Source organism: Epinephelus moara, chromosome 24, assembly GCF_006386435.1.
Source record: "Epinephelus moara isolate mb chromosome 24, YSFRI_EMoa_1.0, whole genome shotgun sequence".
Lineage (NCBI taxonomy): Eukaryota > Metazoa > Chordata > Actinopteri > Perciformes > Serranidae > Epinephelus > Epinephelus moara.
Window position 1 is genome coordinate 8,200,994 of NC_065529.1, and position 13,819 is coordinate 8,214,812.

Here is a 13,819-nt window from a genome sequence, read left to right on the forward strand (position 1 = left end):
ATAGATATAAACTTCACATACAGCAGCATTTACATGTTTTGCATCAAGACATTTTCCCGCCACATAAATTGACAGTTTTGATTACATTTATATTCAGGAAAGTTGACATGTTGGTTGACATGTCATCAGTGATGTGCTGTAAATGTGTTGTTTCATTTGTGCAGCCATTATTGCTGACTGAAGTTTCCCTGGACAAAACTCACTGTTAAAGAGGACCTATTATGCTTATTTCCAGGTTCATACTTGTATTGAAGGTGTTTCTACTACAACATGTTTACATGCTTTAATCTTCAAAACACACTTTATTTTCCTTATACTGTCTGTACAGGAACACCTGTATTCACCCTCTGCCTGAGAGGGCTACGTTTAGCACCTGTCTATTTAAGCCCGCCTCCCAAAAATAGCCCAGTCTGCTCTGACTGCTCAGTCAGTACATTTACCTGACATTAGAGAAAATCAATTCATTGTGTTAGTCTGACTAAAACTGGACTTTTAAAATACATGTAAACATGGTAGCCCAACTGAAATCGTACTGAAACAAATTTCTCAAAGTTGGACTAACACACCCAGATAATGCAATTGGGAGTTGAATTACTCATGCATGTATACAGTCCATCTGACTAAAGCTGACCAAGGCACCCTGTGCATGCTCCACAGTTTCTGCCCAGGGCTGTGTTAATGTTTATGTTTGTTAATGTTAATGTCAGTAACATTAGCAACCAAGATTACATGTTAACCTGATGTTAGCATGTACCTACATATACGTTAGTAGTGTACTTGCAGCTGGGGAAATGACTGTAATGGAGATAGCAACATTTCATACCATTAAGAATCACTAGTTAAAGCTTCTAAACACAACCAGACATGTGTAATGTAAACACTGCAGTGGTGTACCTGGAGTAGATGACCATATGAAGAAATGCAGCACACTATAATGTCATGGCCCAAGCTTTCAATTTACTGGTCCGTCTACAGTACGTCCCAACCCTCACTTATGGTCAGCAGTGTGAACTATCCTCCTTCCCTTTTTCACGTCCTTCTCATCTTCCTCCCTGGATCACTGCCCTGCATGATGCTTAATATAAGCAGTAAAAGTTTTTGTGTCCTGGTTAAGGGCACCTCAGTGTGTACTGAAGAATGGGAAAAAAGTGTCAAACAAGTCCTTCCCAACTGTGCTTTAACACTACAGACGGTTTTGGCTGCTCATGGACTCCATAAACCTTTAACTGTAGACATCGAATTACAATGTAAAGCAGGCTTTGGCAGCAGCCGCTCTACCACAGATCCTATTGGTGCATGTCTAACAGCAGTGAGACCCACCCAATCCCTGCAAGTGCAAAGCCCCGCAGACGGAGCTACAATCAAGACGCGGTCATCGATCAACTGCGGTCAACATGCTGCAGGGCCAAAGATTTCCTTTCCTCCTCCAAATAGCCTCTCAGCGACTTATGAACAAGAGAGAGAGAGAGAGAGATGTCTTCTGTGGATTTCACCTGTGTTAGACATCCCCTCTACCCATGTCCTGTTCTATGTGATTGGGCCATATAGTCTCTATCACTCACTGCCATCCAGACCTCTCCCCTATGAGTGTGTGTGTGTGTGTGTGTGTGTGTGTGTGTGATGGCCCGCTTATCTTTGATGAAAGCCGTAAGAGGGTCACTTCATCACCCTGCCAAACACACAGGGCTGCAAAACCCTTTCAGTTGTGTTACACACAGGGAATATGAGTTGTGACTATTCTGCAAAGCAGGAGTACATGCAGATAGACACACACACAAACAAACACACTCATACATATTATAGCACACCCCTCAGACAGAGGTGAAAGGCCAATGTGAGTAACAGTTTTATCCAATAATTTGATCCAGATTGAGGAAAATATCATGACTCACCCCACAGTTACGCTGATGAAGACTCCAGAAATTTATCTCAGATTAGCACAATTAAGCTTTCTGGCAGATTATTGATACCATGATCTCAAATGAACCCTCAGATATATCTGCAAACATCCATCTTTGATATCCTACCCTGATTAAGATATCAACTTCATCTCTGTGCATCGTGTTATATTATCTTTTAAAATGACTTTGTAACGTCTGTCCAGGGACATCAGATGAAAAATGGCCTTTTGGCAAATTCAATAATACACCAATAAATAACTAAATCCACTAAAAGGAGGTCCAGGGTTTTTTTAATAGCTTAGCGCAAAAAACAAGGGAACACTACTTGCATAAAAATAGGAGAAGCAGAAGTAACAACTTCAGGGATGTTTTTATCAAACTACTTCAAGGACTAGGTTCACACGCACATACTGTAGGGGCGCATCGTCAGGAGAAGCAAGCCAGGCAAATGTATGGGGCCCCCTAAAAATGTTTTGGAAAAGGGGCCACTTATATTGGCAAATTACCAACGACAACATGTGTTGGACAAGTTATTCTCAAAATGAAATACATTACATATTACTAGTTATCTTCATTTGAAAGTAATTAGTTACTTTATCACATTACTCTGTGTAGAGTAATAAGTTACTGATTACACTATTTTTTCATTACTTTCACCAAAATTATCTCAGAAGAACAAGTAGGCATTTTAAATGGATGAGGCTGATGTTGAATAGCAGGTGATCAAAGCACAGAAGCTCCAGGTTATTACAGTTCATTCCAAATCCGGTGCTGCGCAGGTTTGACCTATAAATGCATTCATATACAGCTTTTACCACTTTGTATTAAAATCCTGTGCTTATATTAATACTAATAGTGTGATGATATAGAACAATTACTGTAAATAGCCTAGACCCTCTTAAATAAATGAATAGCCTTGGGCACAGGGAGGGTCAGGCAGAGGATCAAAGTCTGATAATTATGTAACATAGATAAATATTTGTGGGCCTATGATATGAAACACAACAAACAAATGCTGAGGTTAGCACAACAAACGGAATGCAAGTTCAAATTAATACACCAGGTGAAGAACCCACCAGTTCCTGGTGTGCCGGTCAGCTACAACAGCACCAGAGAGAAAGAGTTATGCATAAGAACGGAACTGTGTGCCAGAGTTTCTCTGCTTTTGTAGGGGATGTCAACATACAAACAAACATTTGATGGCATCACCCAGATGTGCCGATCACTAGGACGAGATAAAAAACAAACAAACTGGAGACCAGCCCCTTATCCCTGCTGCTTTCTAGCAGCCTTAGGATGCAAAAGCAGAACAGGATATGTTGTAGAAGTTGCAGGTATATTAAAAGAAACATGTTGAATATGATGACACACATTACAGCATCACCGAGATGGGCCGATCACCGGCACCCTATGCGGAGGTGAAATGGTGTGGATGTATGAAAAATTCCACTGAATAAAGCCTTATTCCAAATTAGCATGTAGCTCTAAAATGTTTTTTTTTCTCTTTATAAAATTTATATTGTCCTGTAGGCCTGTATGTGTTGCAAACATGATGTTTAAATCATATATATGTAGGGTGTCGACACAGTTTGATACTATAGGATATGATATGAGAGTAGTGTAGCTCCTTTAATGCTGTGCTCACACTACGAGCGACACAGCATCAGTGTGACCAGCTATATTATTGCAGAGTTGCAAGTGCTGCTCAAATGCTTGTTTATGTTGTTACGTTGTCACAAGCTTGTGTGTGTCTGCTACCAGCCACAAAGCACCTCGACTGAACAGCATCTAAAGTTTGTATTTTATCATAAGATATCTATGCTTATGATCAATGCCTGAGACCCATTTTAACATTACAGTTTACCACCCCATTGCATCCTGTGTGCACTGCAATGCACAGAAAGCTAGCATCGTGTCAGCTAACTAAGCTAACTAGCACAGTGACACAGCTAGATAAAAAAATATATGATTGGCTGACGCTTCACGGTTTGTTTGTAGCCTTATATTGAATTGAAAGTGACTTCTAGCCTGTTGCTATGTCGCTCACAGTGTGAATACAGCATCAGGCCTAGCTCAGTACATCGTGTAAGTTTAGTGAGTGTGTCGTCACATTTCACTGTTTGGACTTCAACTTTCTACACTTGGATTTACTACATATGACTGGGTGCATCTGTTGTTGACGTTCCAGGATGGCGTGTCAGTTTGCAGCAATACCTTGTCCTAACTTGTGACAAAACACACACACACACACAGGGCATGGTTGACTTGGCCCAGGTTGATATTATCTGTTAGATACGTTTTCCCTGCATAGAGGTCATTCACTGTTTGACTTTCAAATGATGTCTGTGTATGTGCATGTGTGTGTTCCACTTTGTGAGCGTGTGTGCTGTTGTGTGTGTGTGACTAATGGCTTTAGTAATGCTAAGCCACATGGGGCTCGACTGCAGGTTATGAATAGAAAAACTCCACTGCAGCTCTTTATGAGCAACCTAATCAATTTGGTTCCACCAGGCACGTGAGCCCTATTCTCAATCAACCCATGTTCATCATCGAGTTAGTGTATGCATTTGCATAATATGATACAGTGTTTGGAATAATCATTATGTGAATTGTTTGATGGTTTACGCTACTCCCTCTTTTACAACAGTGAGTAGTGTAATTAATTTGTATAACATGTGGTCACATTACATATACACTGACCAAAGTATGTGGACTCTCAGCAATTTCAACAATATGTGATGTTTAAACTTTTCATTCCATCATTAATCGGCTGCTGTGACCACCTTCACTCTTGTTTGAAAGCTTTCCACCAGATTTTGGAACATGCAGGGATTTGCTCCAATTCAGCCACGAGGGCATCCATGAGGTTAAACATTGATGTAGGGTAATAAGGTCTGGCTCACTGTCGGTGTTCCAGTTCATCCCAAAAGTGTCGCATGGGGTCGAGGTCAGGGCTCTGTCCAGGCCAGTGAGATTCCTCCTAAGCTAACTGCTATCTATATGAATAAAGCTGTCTTTGTGCAGGTTGACACAGGAAAAGGGCCTCCTCTAATTTGCTGTCACAAAGTTGGAAGAACAGTATTGTCTGACCTATCACTGCATAAAGTAGCATTAAGGGTTCTCTTCAGTGGAACTAAGGGCCCCAGTCTAAACCATGAAAACCAGTCCGAGACCTAAAGTACCTTAAAAGAACGTCCTCATAAGAATAAGAATAATACTGTATATTCTCATATGAAAGCTGATTTTTAAATAAATAACGAAATAAGTGTGTGGCCAGCATTAAAAAGATGCCAGCAGTGGAATTACCTGATACTAGCTAACAAAGTAAATTCAGTATATATTACGGTATTTAGTATATTTTCCTACAGCCCTTATTCCATTAGTTCAATGGAGTCATGTCATTTTCACCACCTGGATTACTATTATTAGATTGGATTATTTTTAGGTCACTATCAGTAAATCTTAATACCTCTTGCAGATGTGTCGCATTAAAAGCTCACCATGGATAATACCCTTTGAGTTGCTAGATGGCTTTTAATGTGAAACATCTGCACAAAATGTGCCCAATGTCAGTGGTGATAGCTTGAGAAAAAGTATAATACTTATAATACTGGGCTGTCCATGCAGTCGAAAGATGCATGCACATTTGAAATTGGAACTTCATGACCAGAGAAAACAGATGAAAAAGGCTGTGGCATTCTCTTTTATTTAAGAGGTGTAAAAACCTACAACTTCCAGAACACAGTGCACTGCTGGTGGGTGCTGTAACGCCAGGGCCACACCGCCCGCGGAAGCGCCGCGAATAGCCTCGAAGCGCCGAGAAGTGAAGGCAGTTTCCTTTCGGCGCCCATGTTAACCGACTGTGTCATCTACACTGGCCGCGCCGTGCCGGGAAGCTCCGCGGCAGGCTCTCGATTTGCAGCGATCAGTTCGGCGTCTGGTCTATTTTCTGCGCGAGCCGCGAGCGAATGTGTCAAGCCAGGCAGTGAAAAATAACAGCTGGGAGCAGAATCGCTTGTCGACGGCGTGGAGAAATGCGCGTCTGATGTGAACGGAGGTTCTCCGGCGCGCGCGAGAATTTCGGTGCGCTGCGCTTCGCAGGCAGTGTGGCCCTGGCGTAATGAGTTACCTGTCCAAAAAAAAAAAACGATATGGCAAGAATTTGGTCTTGCATTAAAGATCAGCAGTAACCTTGAATATGTTTCTGGAAACATTTTTCACAATACAAAAAACAGTATGGTGCCCACTTTGTGTTCATACTGTAAGTTCTTGTATTACAGCTGAACAGTGCACTAAATTATGTTTCTGGAGACATTTAGGTGATAAATAGACAACGCAGTCACCAAATGTTGATTATATTTGCACTGTTTGCCCAGTTTTTATGGCTCCCCGCTGGTGATAGCTGTAGCCACAGGCCTTACGATTTTGGGTTGTCTGTCTGATCATACGTCCATCCCATTCTGTTGAACACAATATCTCAACAACGCCTCGGAGGAATTTCTTTGGCACAAAAGTCCCCTTGGACTCAATAATGAATTGATTAAATTTTCTGGTCATAGGTCAAAGGTCAAGGTCATTGTGACCTTGTCTGTCTCATTCCTGTAAATGCAATATTTCACGAACTGCTTGAGTAAGTTTTTTTTTTCAAATTTGGCACAAATGTCCTCTTGGACTTAAGGATAAAGTGATTAGGTTTTGGTAGTCATAGGTCAAAGGTCAAGGTCAATGTGACCTTGCATCCAGCTCATTCTTGTGAATGTGATATCTTACAAGCACCATAAGAGAATTTCCTCAAATTTGACACAAACGTTCATTTGGACTTTAGAATAAACCGATTAGAATTAGGTGGTTGAAGGTTTTTGGCCAAAACTCAAGAATTCATGTATGGATCCTCTGTGCTGCTGGGGTGAGGATGTGTGTGAAGCATTCATGTTTTCACTGACATGGATGTGAACTTTAAGAAAAACTTGACAGATGTGCAGAGGCATACAACCACTGGGCGGTAATTCTAGTTCTCTTTGATCTGAGTTTGAGACAGATCCGCCTCTATACTCTTTGTGTCTACAGTGGCGGCAGGCGTGCGAAAATGAAGATGTACAATCTGTAGTTCGAGCAAAAGTTTTGGATCATCCGTTGGATTTTTTTGCTGGCAAATGAGCAGGGAGATCTGGGCGCTCGTGAGAAGGAGGGAAGTTTTGTTGGGGTGATTGTTGTCATAATGATGAAATTAGTTTGTGGAAATGTATATTATACTGAATTTTATGAATCAGATAAACATGGTGGAAGTTTGCATTGAGTTTGCATGAACATCTATAGCATATTCAAACGGGAGCAGATCACAAAAAGAGAAGGCGTGTATGACACATGCAGGGGAAATTAGAAAAGCTCTATGTCTTACGTAAACCTGTTTCAGACAGAGCCCTGGTCCTCATTCAGTACTTGACAATTTGCAGTAATCATTAGAAAATATTTAATATTTGAAATCAAATACACTCTATGTTTTGTCCCAGCTGAGCAGAAAACCTCACTGGTCAAACAGAGACATCTAGTGGTAAGTGGCAGCCAGTGCAGGGTTGGTCCCATCAGAATGAATGGGGCGTTAGAATGCATGAGTGTGTATTGTTAAATTCATAATAAAACATACAATGTTTATGTGTTTTCCTTCATATCTCCCACTGCCAGATATTTGAAGGCAGAGGAGGTTGGCTGCATTTTGCCTGAAGGAGACTATATATGAACTCTGGTGTTATTGGACCCTTTAGACAAAACGTGTGTGTGTGACACTGTGTGTGTGGAGAATCCAGCCATAGACTTGTGTGAACTGGATTATGCGGTTGTGTGTGTGTGTGTGTGTGTGTGTGTGTGTGTGTGTGTGTCTGGATGACTCAGTGTCTCACAGCAATATTAATAACACATCATGAATACAACTCACGCTCACATAACACACACACACACACACACACACACACACTTTCTCTCTTTCTCTGGGTGTATTTGTAAGATAAGCTGAGCTGATGTATTCCCTTGTGTTTTCCCTTTAATTGTCATTGCTTCCTTCATTCTATATTCACACCAATCCTTCCTTCCTTTTTCCTTCCTTTCCTGACCATCATTTTATTCATGCCCTTCTCGTCTCTCCTTTCCTCATGTCTCACTTTCCTTCACTTTATTGGTTTCTTTAATTCCTCCCTTACATTTTTTTCCTCCTCCATTCTTTGCTTTTATATTTCTTCCTCACTGCTTTCCCTCTCGATATACTTTCTTCTTCTGCCTTCGCCCCCTTAATCCTCTATCCTTATCTTTTCTCTCCTCCTTCCTTTCCTCTGCCCTTCCTTTGACTCCCCATTTTTCTCTTCCACATCCCTCCTTTTTGCATCTGACCCATCTCACACTCATTTTCCTCTTCCATCCCCTAATTGTAAATTTTTACCTCCCCTTTTTATTCTCTCCAACTAACCTTTCTCTCCCCTCTCTCCTTTCTCTGTACACTTCCCCCCTCCATCCCTCCTTTCTGTCTCTCCTTCCTGCCTCCATCCTCCTCCCAGTGTGCAGCAGCGCTCCCATCAACATGAAGGTACAGCATGTCAACAGCAGCGCTCTGGTGGTGCGCTGGGCCCGCCCGGAGGTCACCTACCACCCGCCCATCCTCCACTTCCTGGTGTCCTACAGCTGGACGACCCATGACGACAGCTATGAGGAGACACACCTCACTGACGCCAAACACAAACTGGTGAGATTGGGAGGGGACTGGAACCAAACCTATAACATACAGTACGTCCCAGCATGTGGGACAGAGTGGGTTGGATGTGGATTTGAGTTGAGATGCTGCCCACATGCTGGACTGCAGTGACAACAGTAATAAGTGTATGAATATGTCTTGTTAAGTATTCGTGAGTTAACCTTATTGTTACATGGCAAAGCAGCTGAAAAGTGCAGGCTCGTTTGAAAAGGCCAACACTGACTTGTGTTGCATTCAGGTACTGAAAGGCTCAGATATATGATGTATATGTAAAAGTTAACTGCTGAACAGTTTTGTGTCAGTGCACTCTGTTGTGGAAAATAACAGGAACACTGTGCATGTGATACACAGATTAAAATACTACTTATTACACCACATTACTATAGTAGCTGATTGATGAACAGTGACCTAAATGCGTCAGTACCTCATCCTGTCCCCCACAAAATGTTCACTGACAACATATTTTAATTGTCCAACAAATTCACTCAACACAGCTCAAGCCTCGTGAATGTTTTATAGTTATATAAGGTCAGTGAAAGATAATGGTCTTTATTGTATTTTAAAAAATGGTGACTTGAAGTAGGAGACAGGGCGTGTTGAGTTATTAATTTTAATCAAAACCACCATCTTTGCCCACAGTAGCACTTCACCCACAAAATGACTATTTGTATATCTATAACCCACCCAGTGTTACATTGAATTCGTACAGAAAACATTGTTTCTGGTATGTAACGGATCAGTCTGACAAACGCCTGAGTGCTCATGAATCCCCAACTATTACCCACTCGCTGTTAATATAGGGTACTGTTCACGCTGCCTGCTAGGGGAAATGAGCAAGAGGCAATTGATTCGCACTCAAGTCCTGACCTCTGCCAGCCAAGGCCAATGGTGTGTTCATGTGGTCCTTGGCTGGTTGTTCCTGGACATGGACGCTACAAAGAAGATGTGTTTTCTTGTTCAGAGTGCTCAGGTAGCACATTGATAACAAAGAACAAATGAAATGGATCAGCTGAGCCATAAAATTGGATCAGAAACTCATTTTTTCAGATTATTCCAGTACCACATGAAAGCAGCACAACACTGCAGAGGTAAGTGAGAGTTCTTTGATTTGCCCCTCAAAGAATGACAGATCGTTGGTCGGTGATATTTCTCTAACATCGCATTGAGCTTACATAGCCTACCTACATACAAGTGGGATGCTAAATCAGTGTTTTGTAAAATGAATATTTGAACTTTATCAATGTAAACATATACATATACTGGTAAAGCACTGAAGTAACGTTTTGTGGGGCACTTTAGACACTAGCTGTCCAACATGCATGAACTATGGAGTGACACGGAGAAACTACACCATATTTGCAAAAAGTATCAAAACTTGAGAGGATCAATACATTTACATGTATCAACTCATAGCAACCGAAAAGAATCCATCTGCTCATAACTACTAAACACATGCATTTTTTGCTAAACCTTGCTATTTAAATCGTTTCCTCATAAACAGTCTCACGCACAGACAAATAGTGTGCCTGAGCAGGCGTGTATGTTTGTATTCAGCTCAATGGAACGCACGAGTAGTTTTCAACTCATGTGTCTAGTCGCACTGCTTATGTGGAAGCGTTTTAAATAGTAAGGAAACTTAAGTTAATGATGGATGTTTTAAGGTCAACTGGATATTGCCCTAGAAATTAACACATTCTCACTCTGATCTCGCCACATATCGTCATTTGGTCATGGACTTTCAACATCGATATATGACATGGTTGATGACATTCTGGGATGCCGTGTCAACTGTTATATGCATTGTCTGTTTTCAAAATACACTTCTGTTTTCACAGGATATGTATAGTTTGCATACAGACGTTGGTACAACACCACAAATTAATGTTTTTTTCCTTAAACAACCAATGCACATGGTAAGGTTTAGCCAACACACGCACATGGCTGGGTTTGGGATAGACTCACAAGTCAGTCTTTAGACGCTTTGCTTAACTAAAGACTGATAACTTTCTCCCTGATTTTGTGTTTAGATGGACGGATACAATTTCAGAGTTTAAAAAAACTCCCTACGTTGCAGAACCAATAGTAAATCTGCAGGGCGGTCCTTCGGTGGCTCGCTGAACTCTTGTGCTCGTAAACATAGTCCGACTAGAAACACGTGTAGCGGTACAAAATGGCTCAAGTCGCTGTAAGTCCTCCATTTCCACAATCTTGTGGACTGAGCACACGTTTGATAAAACAGAATTAAATCTCTCGGCATCCATTTTCAAGCTCTCTGTGTGTTTGTTTCCTTGCGGACGAGAAAAGGAGGAGCGCACATTTCCGAGAAGGCGTGTCCTTTTCAAAAATGCAAGAAGCGTTGCTTTGTTGCTGGCCGTTTTCGCTGGTGTGTTAAACACACTTTAGAAAGGAGTGTCCCCAGACTATCAGAAGGCGGAGATCTCTGATTGTCTGGTGGCGAGACTAGGTTTGGGAAAAAAGAACAGGGTTTGGCTTTACAGTCATACAGGAAGTGAACACAAAATGTCAGTGGTTCACTGATGCTCCCGCCCACCCGACTTGGACTTTATGCCCCCTTAACTTATGTTGTTATACCGCTGTTACACAATAACAGTTAATGGCCACTATCATACCGACATGGAAGGGCCGCGTTTTTTGTTGGTGTCTCATGCTGAAAGTCACTGCCCAAGCACCGATATTCAATGACTTATGAGTGAGACTAGGTTGTAGAAATGAGTCAGGTTTATCCAGAAGTATTTTGTGATGGAATAGAATTGAGTTATACTGTATTACAAAAATTGTATAAAGTATTTTAAAATATGTATTTGTTTTATTTTGTATATTTACTATATATGGTGGTCTATAAGATTGGTCTGGTGAATAGAGCATGCTGTCCTGGTGCAACATCTGTAATTAGAGGCCTAAACCAATACATGGGACCCTGCTGTTCAGCCATATTCCTTGACTTCCTCCCCATGGCTTCTGTGCAGATAAGAACATCATGATTCTTAAATGATAAAAACAAAATCATTACCAGACTTCAAACCAAGGCAGCAATTTAAAAAAAGAGCATTTGTGAATAATGATAGTTTTCACATAGAAAGGCAGAGCCTGAATCCCCTTCGGCCAAGCAAAGATGCCAATAATCCCGCACAGCGTGCCAAATATGTCTGTATCCACAGCAATCCAATAACCCAGATTCATAAAACTTTATCTTTGCTATAAAACAGTGCAATCCAATAAGTGTCTGCATTAACATTAGTAAAATATATCAATATATATGGAGAGACAATAACATGCCAATCAAGAGAAGTGCTTAAGTATGTCAAAAAGAAAAAACAATGCATTTAAAAGCACACTCACGACATTTCCAGTATAACAGTGTTCTGTAGTGTAACATGTTCAGAAATCACCAGCATGGACCAGATTTGTTAAACATCAAATATGTGTGCATATATAATGAACTCAGTGCTTAAAATTGTCTTTGAATGAGCTTTTAACACACACTCCTCTCTTCACACACACACACACACAGATACACACACACATTTGCAGTCTTTCTCTGATGTGCTTTCTTGGCCTGGTTTGTGTGAGGAAAAAATAAAAGGAAGAAGCTCTGTTCAGACTTTTCTGACTCTTAGCTGTCGATAGCCATGTTTGTACTGCCATATATTCCGCAGAGATACAGAAGAACAATGAATCCTTTCAGTTCTTCCTCACACACAGCTCAGATTTCATGTCCACAGCTCAGTGTGCTTCATCACACCACTGTGTTTTAGGCTTTGTGAGGAATTCCACTTGTGAAGTTAGTTTCAGTGGAGTTTATTTCAACTTCCAGCCATGGTAGTCCATGGAGAAGTCTGAGGAAGAGCCTGGTGCTCCAAACGTTATACAGCATTAAAATCCCTCTAACAGGAGCTACTTGGTGTGCGGACCTATTTGTTCGAACTCTGCCAGTCCATGACCTTCATAACACTGATATCAAGCAGCAGCCGCTACGGCTGAATAATGAATGAACTATGTATGATGAACATTGAAGTGCTGTTGGGCTTCTTACTGCAGTTCCTGTAACAACCACTGGACGTGGCTTGTTTCAAATTCTGGAGATTTTAATCCTAGTTGATTTGGTGATGTATGTGGTTACTAATGGCAGCAGCAAATGCATTTCAATATGGGGCGGCAGTAGCTCAGCCGAGGTGCCCCTGAGCAAGGCACCGAACCCCCCAACCGCTCGGAGTGCCTGTCATGGGCAGCCCACTCTGACATCTCTCCACTTAGTGCATGTATAGGTCCAGTTTGTGCATGTGTGTGTTCAAACCTGTGTGTAATTGACAACAGAAAGTATATAAAAGTATATAAATTATAAAAATTAAAAATAATAATAATAATAATAATAATACAGCCCCCACAGTCATTGCTGCTACTGCAACCAAATCACAAGAAAAAATATTAACATTAGAGGTTTCTGCAAACCATGGATATGTTACATTTGTACATTATTATGTAGCAGATATGTTGAAACTTTATATCTCTGTACATTTAAACAACGCTATGGTTAACACAAATAGACACTTGGTTATGGTTAGGAAAAGATCATGTTTTGGCTAACCCAGATTTTATGGCTCAATTTCAGCAGGAAATGCAAAAATGTCTCAGTAATAAATAACCGCTTTTTGTGAGACTATTCCTGCTGGAAAAATGGCAATAGGTCACCAAGAAACAATCAGTTTCTTTTGTTTGTTGGTCTCAAACGGTGGTCTGCACCTTGGTAGGCATCTCACTTAAGTGTCATGCAACCCACCTTCCCCTCCACCCCCCGATGACAAAGTCAGTTCATATACTACTAGTCCGTACCCAATGAGTGCACAGTTGCCCACGTACAGTTTAACATGATGTGTGTTTGGGATACAGGTCATAGGAAATTGCAGATTAAATAGTCAACTGAACCCATTAAGAAGAGCAATGTATTCAGACAGAGTTTTTGAAAAACGTGGGACAGACAGGATAACTGACTGACAGAATGACACACTGACAGTTTCCGTGATTATGTACAGCATACCATACCATGACTTAATCATAAAAAAAATTGAAAAAAAACCCCAACAACATTCGGCCACAGGGGGAGCCACAGCAATCGGTCGCATTTTAACCATTTTTTTGTTGTTATAGCGCCACCCAGTTG

The 13,819-nt window shown here is 41.1% G+C and overlaps 1 protein-coding gene across 1 annotated transcript in view; it reads left to right on the top strand.

Annotated features, from left to right (window-relative positions):
• ptprga (protein tyrosine phosphatase receptor type Ga) overlaps positions 1-13,819 on the top strand; it is a 613,968-nt gene that overhangs the window by 505,506 nt on the left and 94,643 nt on the right. The window contains exon 9 of the mRNA XM_050039320.1: positions 8,447-8,631. Coding sequence (XP_049895277.1) covers positions 8,447-8,631 — 185 coding nt within the window. The remainder of the gene's footprint in view (positions 1-8,446; positions 8,632-13,819) is intronic.